The 26,960-nt window shown below is 39.1% G+C and overlaps 1 protein-coding gene across 2 annotated transcripts in view; it reads left to right on the forward strand.

Annotated features, from left to right (window-relative positions):
• aff2 (AF4/FMR2 family, member 2) overlaps positions 1-26,960 on the forward strand; it is a 197,884-nt gene that overhangs the window by 91,240 nt on the left and 79,684 nt on the right. For both annotated transcript variants that reach the window (XM_040016581.1, XM_040016580.1), the window contains exons 5-7: positions 20,147-20,191; positions 23,882-23,968; positions 26,112-26,148. In XM_040016581.1, the coding sequence (XP_039872515.1) occupies positions 20,147-20,191; positions 23,882-23,968; positions 26,112-26,148 (169 nt within the window). The remainder of the gene's footprint in view (positions 1-20,146; positions 20,192-23,881; positions 23,969-26,111; positions 26,149-26,960) is intronic.

Genomic DNA, 26,960 nt, shown 5'->3' on the forward strand with positions numbered 1-26,960 from the left:
CAAATACATGGAATTCAAAACAAACTAAACAAACCCCGCCCACTCCACCCAAAAAAGACAAAGACCTAATAGCAAAATGCAAAAGTGTAACAACTGTGCTGTAAACAGTATGGAACAAATACTCAGTGTGACAGGGAATTCTTTGTATTTGTTACATGCACATGTTGACACTGCCTGGGGCAGATAAAAGACAAAGTGTTTGGAATAAGTATTTGTTCCCTGTGGTTGCCATTAAATTAGATTTCTGTAATGTAGTTTGTTACATTTTAGCTAAACAAAACCAAATCACCAGAGATGATTTTCCAGCCTCCACATTTCTCCAAAACAGTTAGCCAGATTCGAGCACTCGTGTTCAGACCCTGTTTTAAGCCGTGTTAGCTTAAAAGTTAAGCTACATGGTAAGCTAACAGAGGAGTCATTTCCATGTCTGCTGAATTCCAAAAGCTTGACATTTATCAAACTTTGTAAAAACAGCGGTTCAGTGACTCCACCTACACAGGTCTTAAGTTTGGCATCAAATACACCTCTGCTCTTCTTTGTGGGCATGTACAACTACATTTTCTCCCTCTTTACACGTACTGTGAAGACTGAAAAATCAAAGAGGAATAAGATATGAAAAATTACAAAATGAAGCAAAACCATTGACAAGATTTTGACAGTTGTTTGTGCTCCTAAAACTTTTGTACCTAGTGTTATGGAAAACTTGGGTCCACTTGCTACATTTGCAAAACCGTCTATCAGGAACCTTGGTGTTAGTATTGACTCAGCTCTGACTTTGGATGCCCATGTAAAATCTTTGGTTCGCTCCTGTTTTTATCATTTGAGAAACATTGCTAAGCTGAGTCCCATTGTATCGCGCTCCGAATTAGAAATTGTCATTCATGCATTTGTTTCATCTCGTCTGGACTACTGTAATTCTTTGTTTACTTGTTTATGTAAAGCCTCTTTGGATCATCTGCAAGTTGTTCAGAATGCTGCTGCAAAGCTTCTGACCAAGTCCTCCAAGTTTTCCCATGTCACACCCCTGCTGATTCAGCTGCACTGGCTCCCCGTTAAATTCAGGATCCAGTTTAAGGTTTTGACCTTGACTTTCAGGGCCCTGCATGGACAAGCACCAACATATATAAGTGAACTTTTGCATCCATACATTCCCAGCAGGTCCCTGAGGTCATGTGACCAGGCTTGCTGCTGTCCAGCACACGAGGCTGAAAACAAAAGGCGACAAAGCTTTTGGAACTGTGGCCCCCAGATTGTGGAACTCTCTCCCTTGAGCCTGAGATCTGTGGACTCAGTGGTCCGCTTTTAAAAAACAGCTAAAAACCCATCTTTTTAAACTTGCTTTTATTGATTTTTATTTGTTTAGGTGTAAGCACTTAATGAAAGTGCTAGATAAATAAAGTTTTCTTATTATTACTACAGTTGTAGGTGTTAACGTGTAGTTTGTATTTTTCCTGGGAGTGCCCTTTGTAGCTGACTGTCAAAGGTATAGGATTGCGTGGACCTTTTAAAAAATGACTATGTGGGTGTAATTTTGCATAAAATATCGTTTTATGAAGTCCCACTATTAGTCTTATTGTAAGGGAATTAAAAAAGAAGAAGGATACCAGTTAGGAGTAATGGGAAGCCACTAAGAATATGTCACAGAAGGGAGAGATCCCATGGCCAGACCCTTCACATCCACAGGATACCCCCATCTAAGGCAGGCTGGCATCTTTGTCATGCTTACAATGTCTTTTCTTAAAAATATATTAATAAATTCTGATGTTTTCTAGCCTTTATTTAACAGTTTAATTGAAAGTAGAGTGGAAAGGAGGGAGAGAGTGGAGAAAACCACTATTCAGTTGTTGCATCACAGTGTGGGATAAATCCCATCACTGCCAGTAATACTCTGATCCATTTTCAATCAGTCTGATCAATAAGAATAATTAAAACACCTGTGTGAGAGTGTAGGGCCTTAAAGCACATGCAAATCAAAGTCAATAAATGCGAAGCCACAACACAGAGGAAGAGTGTGTGACAACGAAGAACAGGAAGTCAGTAAGACCACTGACACACCAAGTGGCCAGTTATGCAGTAGCACAATCTCCTGCTGAGGAAAAAGCAGTGTTTGAACGCGCGCTTCTAAGATAGTTTTCACAGTAGAGCTGGAAAATCTCCTTTTGGCACATGTGATGGTACAACAGGTGATTCAGTAGAAGGTTACTGCCTGTGATTGTTGCTGCTGAGGAGCTGATGTGAAAAGATCCCAGGAGGAGACACATGTATCTGATGAGACTACACGATATTGAACAAGTGTAAACTTGGTGTAATTTTCTTGAAAAAGGTCAAGAATAAAAAAAAGAGGCTAGATTCTAAGTATTTTAAAAAAAGTTAATAACAACCATCTGTTATTCTTTCTTCCAAAATGGCATTAGAGCGTTTTTTTGCTAGCAGCTCATCAACTGCAGAAAACTTGGGCTAATTTTAGTGGCGCGGCTCCTTAAGATGGATGACTCTGGGTTGTACTAATACAGATTGAAGCGTTTAGCTTGGCTAGCCGGCTCCAGGATGTGATCCATCAGAAAACAAGGCTAATGTTTTCAGCTAACCCACTCCTGGTGCAATTATATGGTCCACTGGCATTGATCATAGCTCCTCTTCTTCAATCTATTCTCCTCTCTTCCTCTCTCTCCCCCTTTAATGGCCAAGTCGGTGTTAAATGTTTGATAAATGAGTTTTGAGAGCACTTTGCCATGGATTTATTAAAATTCTATAAAACCTCTTTTTTATGTTAGAAAAAAAGAAAGGTGGACTTATTAAATGATATGTGTGTATAGACATCAAATACTTTAGTTAGAAGCAAACGTAACCATAGTTTAGAAGAACCGATAAACAGACGAATGGACAAGAAGCATCAACTATTATAATATTATACTATCTACCTGTTTTTAGAAACCAAGCAACAATTCCATTTATAAAAGTCATGTTGTGTTTTAACTATTCAACAAATAAATAAGCAATAAACATAAGTAATTGTCATATTAACTCTTTTTATCTTTATTTTTTATTTGTAGTTTCTGATCATGTAGCTTCTTAGCTGCTAGCCTGGTATTTGGCTTGGCACCAGCTAGTTGCTAACAATATTAGCAGCTGTTTGATGTTGAATTGACAGCAAATAATGACATATTGTTAACAGAATGAGTAAAACTGCAGCTGATGTTTGGAATGATGCAGATTTTCTCCCTGCAACACAAACATGCATCTACTTCAGTTCAAATGATAAGAACACAAGCGATAAATCGGCTTGACACTGTGTTGTAAAAAGCTCTCAGCAGAGATTGTCTGAAGGATGTGGTTTCTCCTGACCATGATGACAGTCAGAAAATCAGAAAATGAGAGAAAAAAAACGTAGAGAGCGTCTGGAATTAAAAATGTCTCCCATTATTCCCAAATGGAAAAGTTTTGTTGGTTAGGAAATTGTCTTAAAATTTCAGTGTTACTAACACGGTGCAAAACTTTGTGTTTTATAGTGTTTAAGTGATAACGTGACGAATCCTGCGAATCCTCTGCGAATCAGTTTACAGCATCCTGCCATGCGATTGCATTTGCCCCTGACCATCAAGAACCCTCACATTAACTTTTATCAAGTGGAAAAAAGTTAGCGTTCATCCTCCAGCTTCACCGTTTATATTATGCTAACATAGCTGTGTTGCTAGCGATCACGTAGCACATTGTTATATATCAGCTAGACTTCAGTAACCCTACAAACGTCACTGCTGTTTAGTTTTCTGTCTTCATTTATGAAGATAACAGAGCTGTACGACTTAATTTGTTTCAGAAATCTCTCAGTCAGAACTTGATATATTGTATTTAGATGGAAACTAGCGAGCTAACTTCCTGTTAACTTCTGAGTTAAATTTCATAAATGACGTTTTCATGGACGCCTGGATGTTAAACTTAATTGTTACACCTGGTCGAGCAGCAACATTGGTCATTTTATTACAGCTGAAAGAATTTAGACAGTTTTTTAACTCTCAGTGATGCTGCAGTGTTCATTTGACTTTGGCACCTGAAGCGGAATTTGGGCCCAGACACGGCTAATGACATCATACTTAAAGACCGGACAGACAACGATGACCCTTGAAACATAATATGGCTGAACTGTGTTTGTCACTTAGTGGCTGTTATTAAATGCCAGTTGATAAAACGGTCAGACTCAAATTAACTGTTTTGTGCATTTAGACATTTTTTGTGCCTTGCTAAAATTATTCAAAGAGAAATTTGTCATTCATTTTTAATCACTACTTGACTCAGTTGTTAACAACAGAGAGACTAAACCATCCTGTCATACTCTGTAGTCTGAACTTAAAATGACCCTCTTTAAAGTGAGGAACAGCTACAGCCTGAGTTTCCTTGTCTAAACACTGCACGGGGCACACAGAAAGACCAAACGCACACACAGCACTCAGAAGCTCACACATATCCAACACATGAACATGTTAGTGGAAGGCCAATTAGCGCGCGTGAAAACGTCAGGCTTATTTGAAGCAATGTTTCAATGACGACATTTAATTGGACGGTAAATCAACTCCTTATCAGCCTCTCCACAGCTTGGTGGGAGAGAGAGATGGCTGAGAGGAAGAGGAGGACGCAGAGAGCGAGCTAAAGAAAAACAAATGAAAAGAGCTGAGAGACACATGGTGGAGGTACGAGTGTATGTTTGTGCACAGCAGTTTAATGTAACCTTAGCGGGCTCCAGCGTGACGATGAAAACTCTGGGACGTCATAGTGGTGCCAGCTGATAAGAGGCAGTTAGTGTGGTAGACTTCAACACAGGAATGGAAGCAGCATGATGGATGTGCAGTGTAGAAAATCCAAATCAATAGCATAACACAGTGGTCAGCTGGTTTATTCTTCTCATTTAATAGTTTAAACGAAAAAGGCGCAGGGATAATAATTACGATGGCTCTGCTCTGCACATGTTTGCCAGTAAACTAAGCATGCCTGACACTAGGCTAACAGAATCACGTACTCGAAATGCAGCGCTCATTAATGTCAGTAATTACAGAGATGCTTTTACAGCAGTTTCCATTCACAGTGTCTGCTGTGAAAATGTGAGTTTTCTTTCAAAAAATGATTTTTTTGTGGTAAGAATATTATAAAATATCACCTTATATTTACAATCTATTTTTAGGATTAGTGAACAGATGTAGTTTTAATCAAGCGAACTCCTTATTTTGATTCTGAATTAACTTGAGCTTCCATCAGCTTTCAGCTTTTTTCAATTTCATTTAAAATATTATACTGTTCAAATGTCTTCATATCTCACTGGGAAAACATGCAAACGTGGAAATACAGTAAGGCAAAGCTTGAAAATGAGTATTTGGTCTTTGCTTTATCTCCACATTTCTGAATTCCCTCAGCTGACGAGACCACCTGAACACCACTGGCTGAATGACATGACTTTCAGATCCTGTTTATCTGCTGTAGGTAGTTTTGTACATCTGCCAAGGACTAAAAGACTTTGGGAATCACTTATAATACATTTTTATGCCTGTCAAACTGGATCTTTAGTGTTTTTCTTATATTCAGCCTAAGAACTCAGAACAAATGATGTGTTTTTATAAAAGGCTGCTAGTAACAAATTGCCTGATGATACCATTTAATGTTGGTTCTTTACCAAGTTGTCTTTTATGTGTAGGCACAACTCAGATTCACCCCTTGTATTAGGTCCATCTTTGTGCCTGGTTGACTCACAGGTCAGTGTGAAGTGGTTTAACAGACAAAAAGAACCTTTCCTCTAAAAAGATCAGGTACAAGGACTGGACTGAAAATGAAGCTAGTGTCAAAAAACCTTTGAAAGATCTTCAGAATTCCTGGAAAACAACTGCTCAAGACCACTTGAAATTACAAAAAGTGTCTATTTGGAAGAAAAATATAGAGAAATAAGGAGCGGCTGAATGATAACTAAACAATTCATTGCTAGATAAGACACCAGCCTGTGCCTCTGTGTCTGTGGTGGGGTATACCCTGCCTGTTGACCCATAACAGCTGAGATACTTCCAGCCTGGCTGTTAACCTGATTTGTACTTAAGAAAACAGATGGATGATGAAGTGAAAATCTAATATGGGGATAGCCCTACCCATATGGAAAAGATATATATCCACCCATCCATCCATTCGCTTCCACTTATCCTTCCCAGTTTGAACTGTGTAATTGCAAAGCAGTGACAATGATTCGTGAGGTGTATTTCAGGGTGAAATACAGTGAAACCATTAGCAGAATATACAGAAGTATCACATATGGAAAAGATATATATAAATCTTATACAGTTTTTATCTGTCTTGTGTGAAACTTGTATGAAAAGCACACAAGAGTCAAAACAGATATAAGATCCCTTGAAAAATTATATATTTGAAACTTGTATGTTTTGGATACTTACTAAAACAATATATGAAAGTAATGAGAAAGTGGCCACTTTCATGAGTAAATCATGTAAGCCTTGTGTGATCCTCTATATGAAGCAAGCCAAATCTGATGCCTTTTTTCTATTTCTTTTCCATATGGGAAGCTGCATCCAAATGAAGTTTAATTTTTGTTAACCTAGCGTACTTGTTTTCACAACATATGGCTCCTTAGCTGGAACATGCTAACTTTAACACTTGATTTTTCCTGCTTGAGGTTCTGATTCACAGTTATTGATTAATGAGTTCCAAATATTGATTTGCTGCCTTACTCCTGTCTTTTAAATCTGTCTCCAGAGAAAAATCTCCTTGCTTTTAAACATAAACACAGTTTACTTACTGTCACGGATTAAGTGTTAAATGATCTTTGTCAGTGGTCTGGAGGAAACAAGGTAACCAGCTACCATTTACTGCTCCACTGGTTAATGCAATAACTTAGAAGCAGCTGACATAGTCTACCTTAACAATAAGCTGGTTACTAACTGCTGAAATACTGAGAAATACTAAACCGTTAATATGAAATTCATTAGTATCTGGGCTTAACTAACAGGTGTAAGTGGTGCATAATTTATGGACATTTAATGCTTGATTATAGCTCACATTAAGTCGTTTATGTTCGTATATTAGCGCCATCCAGAGGGAAAAACTTGGACAAGGCAATAATATAAGAATTTCTTGGACAAAAACTCTGAATTTAGTAGTATTTTAGGCATCACTAGGAGAGGACACTTTCCAAACTTAAACGTTTGAAATGAAAAATAGGGGACTGCTGAGGTCTAAACAAAGATGCCCAGCTTAGACTGAGCATCTAATAAGAGATTGTAGATTTTTCAATGATGCAGTGGGAAAAGACACAATTTTGGGAATGTTTAATGGAGTAATTGAATGTCCTAGTGGGAAAACCAGAAACAAAACATTACATTATAATATTTATTATAGCATATATTATGTCTACTATATTTTTTAATTTGTGTACTTCCTATTTTGTAAGTATATATGTAAATTCATCATGTACATCAATCGAAATGTTTTTATTTCTGAATAACTCTAATCTGTTGCTGTACATGTTATATTATTAGACAATCATACAACAAACGTGTGTGTAGTCTGAACCTCGGCCAAATGTGATTAATCAAAATACACATTATTTCTTTACTTTAAATTTTTTTTTCTCCTGTAGTTATGAATGTCTGCATTGGCCTTGAAACTCTTGCATTGTTCCAGCTCTGCCTTTGAGTATCACTCCCTGCTGGCTCGAAAAGTGGTTGTAATAATTTACAACGGCAGCTTAAATTGATATGGTTTGCACCGGACTGAAATAATGACAGTTGTAATGAAGAAAAAGCATTTATAGAAACTTCAAACCATTTTTTCTTAGCAAAATCTTCTTTGTCCATCTGTACGCTCAGTATGTTCCCCGCAATTACAGCGTTAACAGGATATGGCCTCAAGGAGGCTGATAGCACAACACGAGGCAGTAATAGCTGTATTACTGGGACAGCGGAAAACGCTGCAGCAACAGAACAGGACATTTTGTGCAGCCGATAAAAATATCTGTTTTTATGAGAATACCAGACACTGCAACACCCAAAAAATACCCTGTTTTCTTATATGAGAGGTGAAGTAGGTATAAATGTGCAAAGAGGACACATGATGTGAAAGACCTACTTCACCAATCCTCGGATTATTAGGCAAGCTGACTCATACATAAACATGTACACGTTTCAGTGAATCACTCGCACACAACTGTTGAACAAACCAAAACACACACACGCACACATACATGTCTCCTCTGAGGGCAGTGCTTGTGATCTATCTAGCATGCTGGTAATCCCAGCGATGGCGGTCACTCCAGCTCTGTAAACAGCTGAAATATGGATGATAAAAGGAGCAGATGAAACTGAATAAACAAGAAGCCCACGGACCAAAAAAAGAAAATCCTTGAAGATTTTCCAAACCCTGTTGGACCTCAGCCTGAACTGTACACGACTCAGAAGTTCAATCGCGTCGACTGGATGATAGACAGCTTTCATTTGACTTTGGCATTTTTCATAACAGCAGCGCGATAGTTTTCCCTCCGTGGCACATTTCTGGCCTCGTAGAGCCGCCTCAAGGGATGAAGCGAGATACTTTGTGTAATTTAGCCAACGTAGAGAGCCTCTTTCTCGTCTTTCCGAGAAAATATCCTGAGAAAACAGTTCAGAAATAAAGCAGAAATATGCGGTGATGTGTTAATAGCCCTCTGAGGGCAGTGCAGGAAACCGTGTTTACATTAATCAGGCTCCAAATTTGATTCTGTTTGACTTCGTCTCTCTCTTCTCTCCTCGTTAGCCTTTCTTCTTTTCTCTCTTTCATCTTCTGTTTCTGCCAATCTCCAAGTCAAATGATACTGTCTCTCTGTTATTGTAAATATGAATAGACTGTGTGTGTTTTGGGGTGTTTTTTATTAATTCATAATTTGTCTTCCCACATGCATACACTGAGTCATTCATCTCTCTCACGCTCACACACACTAATGCAGAGAGGAAAGCCTGTTTGTTCAGTCTTAAACACATTACTGTAATTACCTCTTAATGATTTTTAATTCCAATATAAAAGAAACAAGACACTCTGGTGGATTTGAAACATGAAAAGACAGGCATATAAAAAGAAAATCATTTGAATGGAATCACACTAAATGTGTTTGTTGTGTAATTTTATAGGTGACTGCTTGTGGAGTGTAAATGGGCTCCTCGCTAATGTGACAAATTAATGTAATAAGCAGCCATTCAGCAGATCAGAATGAAGTATTGGGCCATAATTCATGTAATATTTAGGTTAAAACCAAGGATTTTTTTTTTTTAATTTAAAGATGCTGACAGAAAGTTAGCGTTTGTGGCATGTTGATATTTGATAGCCAGGGTGTTGTTGTGCTATCGTCCCGTGTCCATGTTGAACTCGGTGCTGTCACTGGTAAAAGACTAAAACGAACAGGAACTGAACAACCTGTAAAAACTTTATGCAAAAATAGGGTGGACCAGGAGCTAGTCATGAAAAGTCTGTTAGATCAGTGTGGTCGTCTGCCTCAAGGGGTTTTGATTATTTCCATCTTTTATTTACAGTATATGGGATTATTGTGTTTTTCCTGTATTAGCATTCAGTCAAAATACAGCATAAACTGGTATTAAATCCACCAGGTGATCAGACTGTGAAGAGAGCGATCTTATAAGGAATAATGGAGGGATAAGAGGCTGGGAAAATTTAATCCGTGTGTATTTGGTAGCAGTGGGAACACAAGAGAGCAGGGATTTCCCCTAATACATCAGGAAGTGAAGCGGAGGTGTGTGTATGTATTTTGGCACTTTTTCATTAAAACAAACAATAATGTAGCATAGCTACTAACCCCGAGCCCCACTTACAGCCTCCTCGATTTGATACTGTTTCTACATGTTTGTCATTATTTATTATACATCGCACAAGGCCCAGTTCCAGCTGGAACTAATTAATAATGCTCATTGTCAGCTCTTTCTTGTTGAGCTCTTTGTTGCACACAGCAGAGGCCTGACTGCCGGTGATGCCGTGACCCGAGCTGTCCGGTGAGCGAGCTGCCTGTCATCTTGTTTACTTTTATCTCTTTTTCTATTGGATATTTATGCTTGTGAGCTGAAACATGTTCAGGTTTTGGGCTGTTGGTGACTCAGAGTACAACATTTTGACAACATCTGAGACGACCTCGCAGGCTCAGATTTTTTTCTGTCTAAAAAAACCTGGTTACATTAAGGCAGTATTTATAATAGTAATGGATAATGATGTTTTAGTAACTGTGAGTGTGGTAATGTAAGTGTGTGTGCTCGTGTATCCACATGTACCTTTGTGATTGATGTGGGTATTCTGTGTGTGTGTGTCTATCTATCTGAGCAGCTATTTCAGAGAGAAAGGATTTCTGCCTCAGTAATTGCCTCGGCTATATTTTCCCCCTGAATCTCTCTCGCTCTCATTTTTCTTTGTATCTATTTTCTCTCTGAGTTTTGTCCTTCCTCTTCCTGCAGACTTGCTCTGTGGCTCTCACTCATCTTTCAGCTCTCTTTTATGTTCCCTCCATCTCTCAGTCCTTGACATCAACCGTGATCTCACAGTAAGATCAATTAGGGAAACACACACGCACACATTTACAAGTAAGTCACCTGTCCATTAAAATCCATTAAAGCCTGTTTCCATTCAGTAAACTCATAATAGACTTCCTTCAAATGATTAAGTGGTATATTTATGATAATACACAGTCTGTTTTAGAGGCCCATCCTGCAAAACAAACACCAAACCCTGGCAGTGTCAGTATTGTGCTTCGGTGAGCTACATCACAATGGTGATGGACAGGGATGGTTAAAGTGATGAAAGGCTCTCTCCTTTCAGATGTATAGAGAGATGGATGGAGACGGACGTAAACAGACGGGGCGGGCCTGAAATCATATGAGTGTTTCCATTTTTGCCTGTCAGTTGTGTTTTAGACCACTGTAGAAAATCACATTTAAATGCACTTGTTTGTATCCATCAGCTGTGACAAGTGTGGAAGTGTTGGGAAAATAACACAAGGGAGCATTGTTTGTTGCATAAGTGATGCACTTCTCTCAGAAATGGTATTGAAACGTGTCTCATACACCGACTTACTTTGTGTTTGTTACTTTGTTTAGGAAAGTAGCTTAAAGTTTAAGTAACGTATTTTCCGCACTATAAGGCGCACTTAAAATCCTTTAATTTTCTCAAAAATCGACAGTGCGTCTTATGTATGAATTCTGGTTGTGCTTACTGACCTCAAACCAATTTTATGTGGTACACGGCGCTCAAAAATCTGTCAAAAATGTTTTAGTACGACTTTTGTAAGTTGGATTGTTGGAGCACTACGGCTACCGTAGTCAGGAGCCTCGCGGAGGAATCTGGGTCCTAAACTCCGTCAGTTTCAGGTCCCAAAGTCAAACGAACACTGCAGCATCACTGAGAGTTAAAAAACTGTCTAAATTCTTTCATCTGTAATAAAATGATCAGCGTTGCTGCTCTACCAGGTGTAACAATTAAGTTTAACATCCAGGCATCCATGAAAACAGGATTCATAAAATTTAACAGAGTTAGAAGTTAGCAGGAAGTTAGCTCGCTAGCTTCCACCTAAACATGATATAGCATGTTCTGACTGAGAGATTTCTGAAGCAAATTCAAACGTACAGCTCTGCTGTCACTTCCAACATAAATGAAGACAGAAAACTAAACGTTTGTAGGGTTACTGAAGTTGGGCTAGCTAGTTTATAATGATGTGCTGCGTGATCGCTAGCTACACAGCTATGTTAGCATAGCATAAACACAGTGAAGCTGGAGGATGAATGCTAACTTTTTTCCACTCGATAAAAGTTAACATGAGGTAGGGTTGCCAACTCCCTGAAAAATAAATAAGGGACACCTCGTAGCCAGGGCCGGGCAACCCAGTTCACCCTTCCCAGTGTGGTGAATTTTGTAGATCTTTTTTTTTGTGTGTGAAATTATTTTTTAACCATTTGACTTGAATTTGATTTAAGCAGATGCATATTCTTTGTGATATGACCATATGGGAAACAAATGATCATTTAGCCATTTATTTTTAGCTCAAAATGACAACATTAACACAATAAAACAGGTCTCTTTCTTAAACAGAAGCCTGTCATGCTTAACTTTTGAGAATATAAGTAAATCTTTCTTTAAAGAACTCTGTCCTGCTTAACTTAAAATTATATAAATTAATAGAAAACAATAGAACAAAAAATATTCTTGTAACAGTGCACATATAGTGCATTTAGTACAATTGGCTTCAGTTGAGGTATCAGCTTTTCTAATGCTAATCAGCTGCTCCTGTTTGTAAACCCACTTGTTCCCATGATTATGCATCGTAACTCATCATCATTATTAATCTATGTATTACTTTTATGTATTAGTGATCTATTTGTTGTAATCATCTATCCTTGCAGTTGTTTATTACACAAAATAAATTATATTATTACACTTCTGGCCACATAGCGCTGATATTCACTGCACATGCCCATATTAACCTTAACCAGAGGGTTTAAAAAAAACAAACCAGTGTTTACATACCATATCTGCTTCTGCCGTGGCCTGGTGGTCAAAAAATTGGTTAAGGGTTCCCTGAGCTTTCACGCCCCTCATGTTCTTCATGTGCCCACCACTAGAAGCATGTCTATGGAAAAAGTGCACCGGCACACAGTGCAGTGCGCTTTAAAGGTGTTATCGTGCATTTTCCCAGCCAGGTGTTTTCCTTTTCCCATTCCTCCCTGTACTTTTGCAGCCTTTTTTTCTTTCTCTGAGGGGAACAGACATTGCTGCTCTAATGCTGGGCTTACACTGAGCGATTTTTGGCTCATTTTGAGACGATTTTTGAGTCGTGCGACCGATTTGGTGATCGGCCCGATTTTGGCTTTCATCGTGCATCGTGTAGTATACGTGGGGTAACGAGAAGTGATTAACACCTCACGACCAGCTCCCAATCATCAATCACTCGTGAGGGTGTCACCACAGCCGCTCACACTGCTCACGCGCAAACACGTAAACGTCGGTGAAAAAGATGGAGCAGCATGGCTGTGCAGCGTGTGATCTGGACACAAGCGATGGAGGCACAACTTGTAGAACTTTGGAAAGCTCATCCGAGCCTTTTCAATGTGGCCTCACAAAATTATCACGACCACAACAACCGTGAAAATAGTTGGATTTACATTGCTGCTTAATCACAGCTGCCTGATCAATGTTTTTCATTAGCAATTTAGCAAAGTTGATGGTGGTGGTGTGCGTGTCTGTGTGAGTGAAAGACAGAGAGAGAGAGAGAGCGACAGATTTTCTGTTATAACCTTCATTTTATGGAGGCACAGTGTGAGCACTCAGGTCGCATCAGAGCATCGGGCGGTATAGTGTGAGACCCTGCATCGTGACCTACCAACTTCTAACCCCTGCGAGTCAATCGTGCAGTTTGAGCAGGAGCTGAATAACGTGACTGAAAAAATCGCACAGTGTCTGCCCAGCTTTAGGTGTACTGTCGTCCGAGACTTGCACCGCAGTGTCGGCGTTTGTTTCCCTGTTGGCCATGCTTGTTGTTGTGGTCATCTGTTGTCTTCCGGTATTTTCTCCGTAAGCGACCTTTCCTCGACCAATGAGATGAGCGGTAATCTGAATTGTCATACTCGAATTGTCATAAGTGTGCTCTCAGCTCATTGGTCACAAAGCAGGAGAGGGGCTGGGAATTGTGTTTTCAAACAAAGCGTTAATTCCATAAACATTTATAGACTACTTTTGATTCTCACTGTATTACGGGACAAAGTGCGTCCCCTATTAGCTCAATACGGGACGTGTACTTTTGTTTCTAAATACAGGACGATTCCGTTTTTTAAGGGACGGTTGGCAACCCTAACGTGAGGGTTCCCGATGGTTAGGGACAAATGCAATTGCATGGCAGGATGCTGTAAACGGACCAAACTTCAGTCAGGAGAACAACTGAGATAATCCATCCAAAATACGAGGTTAGTCATTAATATACTGCAACAACATGAGAATAGAGCAGCTGCCAGAGAATTCAACATTAATGAATCAATTGTAGGGAAGTGGAGGAAGCAAGAAGAATGAGTTGAGTAAAGTTTGACTTATCTGACTGTGTTTTTTTCACTTAATGTGCCTTATAATCCGGTGCACCTTATGGTCCAAAAAATCCGGTATATGTGGCATCGCATTGTTGTGTTTTGTGTGTGTCTTGGATTCTGGTTTAAACCTTTAGTTTTTTGTGTTTTTTTGTATTTTGGCTCGTGTTTGTATTTTATTGCTGTTCTAGTTTTGTTGAAGTTTTTGAGTTATTGTAGTGACATGTTGCTGTTTTTTGTGATATTCTTGTTTCAGTGCTGTGTTGAAGATAAGATAATACTTTAGGGTTATAACACAGTAAGGTAAGCTAAGGTTAAAAAAATCATAAGTTGGGAAATTTCAGCGTTATAGGGTTAACTTAACTTAAAAGCATAAAGTATAACAAAACTAAATAAGAAAAAAAATAAAGTAATAGGACAATAAATCTAATATAACAACACAAATATCTTCTATTTAAATGACAATATTGTAATAATATGTGATAAAAACTAAAACTGAAAATATTTCATAGTCAGATAAGTAAAGACAGAATTGAAAGTATCGTACTGAAGGTTGTAAATCTGTGTTCCCTGTGTCTGTTTGTGTGTTTGTGCCCTCTGTGTATACTTGTCTTTTGTTTTGTAGTGACGGCTAATTTTTCTGTGCTTTGTCATTTACATTATATGCTGCGTCCAATTTCAAACGGGAAGTAGGAAATTCCAAGTTCCAAATCAGAATTTCCCCCGCAAACATTGCAATTTGTCATGGCAGCAGCCACCATGAGTAGTACTAAAATGACTAATTAAATGATATTTAATGATATCACCTTATAACCCAAGCACAACTGCTGTTAATGTAGCTCTATCCTTATAGTTGACAATGTGTGATTAGCAGTTTGAACTGTGTAATTGCAAAGCAGTCATTGATTCGTGAGGTGTATTTCAGGGTGAAATACAGTGAAACCATTAGCAGAATATACAGAAGTATCCCATATGGAAAAGATATATATAAATTTTATAAAGTTTGAATCTGTCTTGTGTGAAACTTGTATGAAAAGCATACAAGAGTCAAAACAGATATAAGATCCCTTGAAAAATTATATAAATGAAACTTGCATGTTTTGGATACTTACTAAAACAGTATATGAAAGTAATGAGAAAGTGGCCACTTTCATGAGTAAATCATGTAAGCCTTGTATGATCCACTATATGAAGCAAGCTAAAGCTGATGCAAGTCTTTTATAAGTTTTTCCTAGTTGTTTTCCATATGGGAAGCCAGGTACTGTCACACTAAACACACCACTGATCTTGAACAGCAAAGTAAAACTGTGGTTAAATCAATTCTTCCTAAACTATCAGGTTTTCTTTCTTTTAACCAGCCATCTTTTTCTTTGTTTTCTTTCTGTCTTTTTGTTTTGGGTTTTTTTGCTGGCAATTCTTTTTGAGTCATTAAACAAATTCAACCTGTGCTACCATTACTGCATTACACTCTGAGTATACTATTTTTATAATAACACCAAAAAAGGGGTCATTAATGCTGACAGTTATCAGTCACTGTGCTTTTCCTCTCATCTCTGCAAAGTGTTTTAGTGTTTTCCAGCTCGTTTTCTGAACTTTGAAACCCTCGACATTACTCTCTTGGTTCGCTTTCACAAATCTAATGAGCTTCATTTCCACGTTGCAGTTTGCAACTTTTGGCTGGCAATCAGCTCTAATCAACCATCTGTACATTACCTGAAGCTCACTGAAGAACACAAACTGTCATTTGGACATAAATTGAGCATTTGCAAGCTAGAGAAGCAGATATTTCCCTAAGGACTGATTGAAGACAAAATTGCATATTAAAATATTTAGAAAAACAAATTCTCAGTGTTTAAAGTTAATTAAACATTGAGTATCCTCAGCAACCTTGCTTTTATATGAACATAACCAACATACAAACGTTTGGCAGCCAGTTGAGTCGAGTCATGTGGCAGATGAGTTATGCTCATTGGCATAGACTCACTCATATTGAGTGCCGCATGCTGACAATCTGTCTGCATTTAAAAATTCGATTTTTCTGCCTCCCATCAGGTAACCAGTGCAAAGGCCTTGCAATCTAAAGCAGTCACAACTATTTGCAATCAGTTGCAGAATGCAAAAAATTTCAGTGCAATTTCACGTAGTTGCAAGGCGTCCATCCTGTGTGTGGCCTAGACCAGGGCTGTCCAACTCCAGGCCAGATATCACCCTGGGTCAAATAATTAGTTTGTTACCGGGCCCCTGGAGAATTTCAAGACATGTTGATGCTTCAGGTTTGTTGCACTGTGAGTGAAATCTCGTGCCTACTTTGTAATCTACAGTAAATCAAGACCTCGTGTGCTTGCCTTCTGATGGTAATGACGTTGTTTCATTAGCTAAATAATCCAGCTGTTGGCTTTTTATCGCATGATACAAATGTAGCACATCTGCTTCGTATTGTCTAGAAGTCTGTAAGATTTCTTTTAGTAAAAAGTGGCCTTGGGACTTTTGTTGGGGGAAAAACACATCTTCATCCTCCCACTCTGGTTTCCTCTTGACTCACTGTTGAATTAACATGTCGATGTAGATGAACAGCTCATGTCTAGAAAACATACAAATAAGCGGATACTTCGTTGGTGAGCTCAACCAGCCTGTCGGCCCAGAGTCCCTTTTGTTGTTTTAACAGTCAGTGATTTAAGGCAGAGTATGATGTCATCCTTCTCATCACGGTTATACTAAATTGCTCCTCGTTTCATGTTAGTGCTATTAGTAATGGTGTGTAACAGAGGTTATGTTGATGTAATATGTTAGAGCTCTGCAGTGAATTTGCCTCAGAGTTTCTGAGCTTTTCAGTCTTTCTGCCTTCATCTTGCTGTTCCTCACACTCTTTCTGCTTTAATGAGCCCGTCTGCTGGACTGATCTGAGCCCAGATCTGACCCAGACAGATTTTCTTTTCAATTACTGTTTGTGAGGCAATAATTTGGCAGTGGACTTTTTTTTTTCTTGTGTCTTTTTTAGCAAACAAAGTTGTGTTTTTCCAAAAGCGACAATAATAATTTGTTTGGAATGAGCAGGGAAAAAACCTCTTAGTAGGGCTGGCTTATCTGAAAAAGCAAAGACTTCTAGCTTCAGAAATGTTTGTGTGTGGTTTGACACAAACACTTTATTTAGGTTTTTAGGAGCGTTCTGAAATGCCAGACCTGTCTGCAGTGATATCCCAGGCATCTGCTGCAATGTTGCTTTAGTGCTCAGTGCAGATGACTCCTGTTAACAAAGGACGACTTTATTGACAAGGGCGCATGTTAACATAGATTAGCAGCGCGTAGCCACTGAACTGGTTAATCAGAGTGTGCGTATGTCTAAGCTCAAACAGCCTCTTTCTTTATCCTCAAACCTCAAAGCAGTCCAGTGAATTGTGGAGCTAAAATGGCCCCGTGGTTCACACGATGCAGGCCAAACCACAGCTATTTAATGGCTGTTTTTGAATTTTAAAACTGAAATAACTAATTTTTCAAAACATCTTCTCTCTACCCTCTGCACAAGTTAGTCGCTCATAACAAGGAGGGTGGACGACTACAGTGCATCACATTATTTTAGACAAACAGTGCACAAATGGTTTGACTTTATTAGGACTCATTGAAAATTACATCTGCAATGAGAGAATTTTAAATGAATGCTCCGAAAAGTATGAATGTTTTGAAAGCGATTGAACCACAGTGGGTGGAATAACCATAACCAGACACTGAAGGCATTTGTATACAATCATAAAAGCCCTTCTTGGAAGTTAAAAAGTCTGTTTATGGTGTCTACTCTAATTTTATTTCAAAAATATGTACTTACAAAAAGAACAAATAGTTTAAAAATGTTGATTTCAAACATAAGTAGCAAGCTTGTTAGCCAAATACGCTAATGACTGATTTTTCCATCCAAGACCAAAAAGAACATAATTAACCAGCTTGATTACTTACATACCAAAGCTGCATACCAGTTCACACGCTGGAAAGTAAGGCTGTACTCGGAGTCCTTCTGTGTTGTTTCCTCTGCTGCAGCAAGACTCAAACATCTTGCTTTTGATAAAATTCTAAATTTGATCTTGCCTAGCGTTTTGGCCAAAACCTTTTCTGTCTCTGGGGTCTCATTTTGCTCTTTTGCAGCCTTGTGCATATGTACAATAATGTTTTGGCCCACAGGTTGGCCTCTAGACTTTATGAATGCCAAGAGTCATAAATTCTATGCACTGGGGTGAGTTTGCAAATATTAAAACTCAGTGGTAGCTAGACATGTGCTGTCAACAGCTCTTTAAAAATCTATAGCACAAGTGCTGTTTGGACAATACCCAAATGATCACCTGGAAATCTGACAACAGCTCTTTAATTCATGTGTTTCCTGATTTTAGGTTTTAACACCTGAACCACCCACATACCAAATCCCCTTTAGAGTCACACTGTTAATGGAAAGTTAGGATGGATTTTAAATGCCTCGTATTAGTTACATTAAAATGAAGACGGTATAAAAACAAAGCACTCACTGTGAACAGGGCCACATAACTGCCTACAATAAAATAAACACATTCTTATAAACTCATTTTCTAAAAGTAGAACTGTGGAATTGTGTCACACCATCTGCCTTCTCATCCACCATCCACTCAGCTATACCCCACTCTCTGCCTTAGAGTCAAGATGTTTGTATTCAGTGGACTCAAACATTCACTAAATTAGGAATTTACCAATTTGAGGAAACCTCATAAAACAGGAGATGTTAAGGTTTTATTTTCACTGTGAGACTGACACTTATCTGAGCACTCAAAGCACTTTACACAACTTGCCTCATTCACACAAGAGCAACATGGGGTCAGCATCTTGCCCAATGATATTTGGCATGGAGATTGGAGAAGACTGGGATCAAACCACCAACCTTCCAGTTAGTAGGTGACCTGAGCTACCATGTGAGCGACAGGCAGTCTCAAGAGGTCAAACACATTGCAATTTAAGAAAACACCAGCAAATAGAAACACACACAGAAAAATGTTACAAGTGTTACTCGCAGTAATGACAGGGAACAGCTGCAGAAGTGACACGATAACAGCTAAACAGCTAACAAACATGCACCTACTGTGTTATATAAATCATGTGATTAAAACATACACTACCCTGCACCATGTTAGTCCTTCGCATGTTTAGTTTTCTGTCACTTCCACAGCTGCTCCATCCTGTTATTGTCTCCCCCAAAAACACTCCTGTGTTGTTTTTGTGTCCTTTGCAATGTTTTTCTATATTCTGGTGTTTTGTTACTGTAGTTTTATATATCAGGACATACTTTTTTTAAAAAACAAAAAAACTTCATTGACCCTCACATGAACACCAGTGTATGACATATTGCACCATTATTACTGAGTCGACAAAAGCCAATCAAAAATGAAGCAGCGTGTGAAAAACTGAGTCGACCCTTACTGCTTCTGAGGGAAAGCAGCCGCCAGCTGCTGCTGATCAAATAATCTGAAAACATCAATCCATCAGAGCACTCTTACACTTTGTCAACCAAGAATAATCATTTTCTAACAATTTACAGAGCGCTGAAGAAGCTGCAGTGAAAACGATACAGGATAATGATAACGAAGAATTTTCACTACAGTACAAACATTATGTACATTACTGAAGGTCGTGGGGAGACATGATGGCAACGTATAACCCTGCAAGAGTAATATTGCATTAACCAGTGAGGATAAATTATTTTCAAAATGTTAGCTAAATTGACTAACTAACAATAAAATCAAAACAATTAAAAAAACCCAACAGCATCTATTGCAGCTAGAAATGAGAATGCATTGTTTGTTTACATCTTTGTGAAAGCAGTGAGCTATTGTTTCAGAAGTCCTTCTCGTTGAGTTTGAATGGTAAATCGGCCACAGGTGTCATTGTAGCATGTGCCGTGCAAGTCCGCGGCGATTCGTAATTGCGCTGTGGATGGATCCGCTTTATTTGTTTTTGGTGCTTAAACCTCTGTACCCCCACTGTTTCCCGTGCAATGTAATGTCGCTATAAATAGTGCTGAAGTCAATCTCTCTGTCTTCCTTTGTTTTCTCCAGGTCAGCCTACCAAACGACTCCAGCTGTGTTGAAGAGATTCTGCGGGTACGTTGCTTGGGTACACACACAAACACACACACACACATGCACAGTAATTGCACTGATTATCAGCTGTTTTCTGTTTGTTCACAAGGAGCTTGGTCCCTCTCCAGAGTCTGATTTTGCAAAGGAAGGACAGGGAAAAGAAAGGGGACTACAAGGCAGGGAGGGAGAAGAGAAAGCAATCTGTTGGCTTAGGTCAATGATTACACAAGTCCTTTTTTTTGGATGACATCATACAGACATCTTTTCCACAGACCTATCATCTCCTTTACCCGTTCTTTCTTCCTCCTTTCTAGCTGCATGTAATCAAAATCACACAGCAATACATTTTCCCACAGTTTCTCTCTCCTGTCTCTTCCTGGGAGTGATGTCAAAACAAAAATGTTTCCCTCGCTAATCTTCCCTCACTGCCAGTCAGAAGATTAGGACGAGGACCGTCTTTGACTTCTTTATGTCAAGTTACCGCTTTCACTTCTCGCCGTCTCTCCTCTCTTGCACTTGGTGTGCCCTCTCTTTCTTCCTCAGTGTCTGTCTTCCTCCCTCTTCATTCCTCTCTGTCATTCAGCCCCCTCCCTCTCCTCCCCCTCCACAAATCAATAGGCTGGTCAACAGGCTGTGTGACAGATAGGCTGCTGTGAGCTGCATGAAATGCCTTTGTCGATAATATTGGTGCTCTATTGAATTCAGTCTGTGGTTTTTAGCTGTGTCAAGTGGAAAGATCAAGGAGTTCAAAATGTGAGGTGAGGTGAATCGGAGCACGGGGCCTGCACTTCATTTTTCTCTCTCTGTAATGACACGGCTACAAGATGTTTGTCACAGGAACATTGTTGTCGTGGATGTTTGCACAATTCAAGGTAACGGTGTGCATCAGAGATATTGTACAGCAAAGTCAATCCTTCTGAGGAGTATTGACTTTTTACAGTGTTTGAACCACTGGAGCACCAAGCTCTATGATATCCATGCTAATGTTTTAGCTTATGGTAAGTTCACTATAAACAAGAAGCATTATCTAAAGATACATCATTAATGAGCCAAAAGGGGACTGTAGGCAAACCGGCTATTCCTGCCATTAAAATGTTTAAATGAATTGTATAATGATTGCATTTGTCCCTAACCATCGGGAACCCTCACCTTAACTTTTATCAGTGGAAAAAAGTGCTAATGTGTTTATATTATGCTAACATAGCTGTGTAGCTAGCCACCACGTAGCACATCATTATAGACCAGCTAGCCAAACTTCAGTAACCCTACAAACGTCACTGCTGTTTAGTTTTCTGTCTTCATTTATGTTGGAAGTGATAGCAGAGCTGTACGTCTTCATTTCTTCGGAAATTCCTCTGTCAGAACATCATGTTTAGGGAGAAACTAGCGAGCTAACTTCAAACTTGGTTAAATTTAATAAATTCTGTTTTCATGGATACCTGGATGTTGAACTTAATTGTTACACCTGGTAGAGCAGAACGCTGATCATTTTATTACAGATGAAAGAATTTGGACAGTTTGTAACTCTCAGTGTTGCGCCAGTGTTCGTTTGACTTTGGGACCTGAAGCAGAGTTTGGACCCAGAAACGGCTAATGACGTCAGACTTAAAGACTGGATATTTGAGCTGTCTGATTTTAACATTAACCTAAACCTAGCCAATTAGAAAAGTAAACTAATATCAAGAAGCCATGATTATGACGATATATGTGTATGTAGATAATTACATTTTTACATTTAATGGCTGCATTTTCCCTCTTTGTTCCTACCATATCTACATTGCTACATGTGTACTGTGAGTCAGAAGCTAGCTAGCTAGCTTTACCTTGGAATGATGCAAGCCAAGAAAACTAGCTATCTTGTTGTAATTTACAGTTGGCATATTTTTGGACAAGAAACAAAGTTAACCAATTAGAGAAAACTTGGGAAAAATCAATTGATATGTGTATATATAATATGTTCTTAAAACGAAGGGCAGAGTAGGTCATCGACAGCAAAAGGCCTGAAAGACCACAGAAAACAACAAAAGTGATATTATCAAGGAGGTACATGCATAAAGTCTTCAATCAAGAGACGCCTTCATGAATGGAAATTTAAAAGATTTATACCAAGTTGCAAACCTCTGGTTACACCGAAGAATAAAAAGGTCAGATTAGAAAATGTTTGCCAGAAAACATCTAAAGAGGCTCTTTAGAAAGATGAATTTAAGAATAACTTGGAAGATTAACAGAAAGATGGGAAGAGAAAAAAAGGCAAAAGAGAGAAACAGCTGGTGATGTGAATCACACCACATTATCCATCTAACACGGAGCACGCAGCGTGCCCTGTTCTGCTTCTTTATTAAAAAACAGAGAAGGAGCGAAAGGAGAGAGCGAGGTCGGTCGTGTTTTCAGTGCACGGTGGTGGATAAATGTACATTTTGCATGTCTGTGTCGGGGCGTAATAGATGTAGATAATGGAGAATATGACAAATTGATAATAACTGGGAAACCATTTGCGTTTAACTATGACAGACTGAGTAACTCGCGCGCAGTGGCTGCACTATCACATTTACAGACACATGCAAACACAAATTCAGGAGAAAACAGCTGTCCTGTCTGTGAAAGCACAGGAACTCTTCAAGGATGGACTCAATGATGTTAATGATGTCAGAGAGCGGTTACCTAGCAACACACCATATGTCGTCAGGCCAAGTGCGTTACGATTATAAAGAGGGAAAACACAGCCACACACTCATGCTCAAGTATCGTCATTAATGTGTAGCTCAGTTATACACACAACCTTACCCACACACATACGTCCTCCCAGACTCATGTGTCATCTGATGAATAGCATTCATCTACCAAGGGGGGGTGAAGAGATGGATGATGGGAAAATTCAGGCCCTTTGACATCGTGACCTGCCGCACGGCGGCTGTGTGAGTGGAAATGAGCATGTAAAAAATGGATTTAATGACTTTACCAACCATTTTAAACACATGTCACAGAAAAAGAAGTTATTGGTCATTAAAACACATTTACCAAGAATTCAGTTTTCAGGTGATGCTGGTTACAAAGGACATCAAGGAGGGAATCAAAGCTTTAAGAAAATCTATCTGGTAATTTTCCATATTCAGCCTTCTATGTGCCTCCTTTCCAATGTTTGTGAGAAATAAAAACAGCCAGTACCTAACAGATTATAAAGCTCCAACACACCCACCCACTCATGCACATATGTTTATCTTGTTAACTAATTGATGCTTCTACATACTGAGATTGGAATTCAGCTGAGAAAACGGTGTGATTAGAATAATTGAAAGGGGATGCTGCTGCTTCTGCTGCTGCCTTGTGCAGCTCTGTTGAAATGCAGCCGACTGGAGTCAGCTTTTATTTTGGTAAATCACCAACTCTGCATTTGCACCAATCCCTGGTGGGTCACTAACTCCCTAAGCGCCTTCCAGTTTATACTAAAACTTATACTGAACCCACCCTGATTGGGTGCTGGTGCAGCACAACCTTGACTGAATGCTGACTCCACTCCACTGCACCAAAGATGTTGCATAAGCAAGCCCCTTTGTTCCAATGGGCTAAACTTTATCATGATTAGACACCAGGTAAAGGCAACACAAGTGCAAGCTGTGTATCCTTTATTTAGCTGGTTATAATGACAGAAATTCTGCTACTTATGAATATTTGTTTAAAATAATATGTTTAAAAATGTGTTTGTGTGTTCAGGAGATGACCCATTCCTGGCCTCCTCCACTAACAGCCATACACACTCCTGGGAAAGCTGATCAGACCAAATTTCCCATCCCAAACAAGGTTAGTATGCTTTTTCTTCTACTACACCCAAAACCTTTCATCACTAAATTCAAAGTGGCTCACATTAATCCGTAATAGTGTACATCCTCTCCGAATGACACGCCTGCTGATGCATGCTTCCTTCAAAGTTGTTATCATGTTCTTGGGCCTTGATCATTTTCACTTTACAGCGTGAGTCAGCGAGCGGTGGAAAAAGATGCGATACAGTCGTGAAAAACCTTTACTTATACTGTGACACTTATTGGAGGGGCGCAGTAACACTAACTGCAGTCTGTCACTGAAAATCTTCAGTCTGCTCATTAGCTCTGATTCACAAATTTACTGCAGCAGTGATGCTGGGATAGAATCACATTACTGTTGGCTCATTCTGCACAGTGGCACAAATGACAGCCAATGAAATTACTGTGTTAAGGTCTATTAACACATAGTGAGTGAAGGGGAAACTCCCAGTGCATCATGGGAATCCCCCAGCAGCCTACACCTGTTGCAGCATAACTAAGGGAGGATTCAGGGTCACCTGGTCCAGCCCTAACTATATACTTTATCAAAAAGGAAAGTTTGAAGCCTAATCTTAAAAGTAGAGATATTTATTTATTTATTTATTTATATTTAAAATCATCTATCAAGTTGTCAGATCAGCCATAAAACAAAAAAAGGTTTCCACATGTTAAACAACACCTTTGGTTGTTGTTGGTATAAATTGTAAGAATCATAGTTTCTCATTTTGTTCGGCTTTTTGTCAGATTTTTACCAATAAATCATTAAGTTGATGCACAAGTTGTGGATGAAAGGCAAATTTTAATGGATTGCTAACGTGACCCCGCTCTACACCCCTACAAAGTTTTATCATAATTAATTCAACAGTTTTGGAGCTATCATGTTTACAGACAGACTGAAACCCAAAGTCTACCAAAATCATCACCTCGTTGGCGGCAGTAATAAAAAAGTATTTTCAAGTAACGTCAGCAAATCAGGCGAATTTCAAAGTTTCCACCTAATCACTGGAATTAAACTTACTGACAGTTTAATGCAAAGTTATTCACTCGGCAACAAAATACTTTCTTATTAACTTAGCTATTACCGTCTATTCTTACTGTCCCTTAACATGTTTAATCGCTCAGTCAGAAAAAGGACAAAACAGTCTGAGAAGACTTTATTCCACCGCTGACATGGCGTTGTCTTCCTTACTTTGTGAAGCAGAGGACCGCAGGTGAACACCGCTAATAAGCACCAACGGCGTCCTCTGTGTTTGACTCACCAGTTCAATTATCTCTCAGAGCTCAAGACAGCCAGCCTGTAATCAACAGAACAAATTCATCCGTCGAATAAAAAAAGAAAAAAGTTGAGGATCTGCAGATCACTTAGACTTTAGAAATAAATAAATAAGATAAAAACTACTTCAAGTTGAACGCTTTTCCACTTTATCGTTTAATCGTTCATCAAAAACAAGAAAACTGAGTTTGTATTTAACAGGAACAGTGATAACAGCCACAGCTGAAGAGTCAAGGAAACAAAGATCACCTACAGAAATGTCATCAGCAAAATAACTCTGTATCCTCACTTGCACTGTTTGTCTGTCATGTTTGAAAAGTGACGTTCAGGCACAATAAAAGCAGACTGAAGAGTTCAGAAGATCGATGTTCAAAGTTTCACCTGCCGCTACAAAAAAGGGAAGATTTACGACGCCTTGTAATATAAATATCTAGAAGATTTGTCACATTAAAAGAAGCAGCAATGCTGTATTGAACATTTATCTCTGAGGTGACGATAACAATTCTCCCTGAAACAGCAGACTGATTTTTTTTGCCTCATGCTTTTATGAATTACTCTTAATATGCAAAGTGCCTCATTGGTGTTGGTGTGAGGTGAAGTAGGAATGTAAACACAGAGGCAGTAAGTCTGACTGAGTACTTAATGAATTAGGAAGGACTGTTGTGGCGCCTTCAGCCTCCAGCCTCACACTAATCCTGCGTCACAGTGAGTTTTAAGAATGAGGAGGAGCGTCGACGCGGGGAGATGAGAGGCTCTGAATTCTGTGTAATGGCATCCTTGTGCTGCTGTGAAATCAATAATGACATCTGTTGGTTTATTCATTCAACTCGTCTCCCTCTGGCTTTCTCTTTCCTTCTCTCCCGCTCTCTAGGAGTCACAGCATGTGACCTCGGGCTACAACACCCAGAGTAAGTTTTCCCAGCGTAAACACTCACGTATGAGCTCTGCGATAATTAATGCTGCCGAGGCCATTAAAGGCAACGCCACCCAGGAGGAATGTGAGAAAGGCAGCTGACGTTGAAATGAAATCATTGCCACGGGAGGAGGGTAGTCGGAAAAACCTTTGCTTTTAACTTCCTGGGTTCATCTGAACAAGTAATCTGACAAACGTGATTACGTGATGAGTGGAAATCGGGGGCTTGTGTTTAAACTGACAGCATCACATTAGAGTAGATTAATGAGGGTAAAAGGTTCTGTCACAGTGTATATTAATTCATGCATAACATTTAAAAAGTAGCTCTTTCTTGAAAATGCATGCACATGGCAGCAGTTGTATGATCTCCTGCGTTTTCTGTCATATAAATACTGTTAGAGGATTGATGTTAACCTCAACCGAAGTTTAGATAGTGAGGTCAACATATGCGCAAACAATCACGCTGCTTTAAAAGCTCTTCAGACTCACTTTAAATGCTGAGTTTGAGTTTTTTTCCCCTATTATTGGCTCTGTGTGATGTCAGGAAGCAGGGATGGCCTTATATGGTCATAGCACAGCTCTAGCTAACAAAACAGAAGCCCCACCCACCTGCTGCTTTGTCATTCATTTGTCAAATGAATGACTGAGCCAGTCAGAAGAAAGATGTTTTAAGTTAAGGTCATTCTTTTAGCCAGTGAGCTCAGTGACACAAACATGTTGACAAACCCCCCTGGCAACCACAGGTATTCTATAAGTGATTGGCAAGTGGTTGCTGGCTGTCACTCGCTTAAATCAGGCACTGTGAGA

The sequence above is a fragment of the Simochromis diagramma genome, unplaced genomic scaffold (genome assembly GCF_900408965.1).
Source record: "Simochromis diagramma unplaced genomic scaffold, fSimDia1.1 OVJJ01000685.1, whole genome shotgun sequence".
Taxonomy (NCBI): domain Eukaryota; kingdom Metazoa; phylum Chordata; class Actinopteri; order Cichliformes; family Cichlidae; genus Simochromis; species Simochromis diagramma.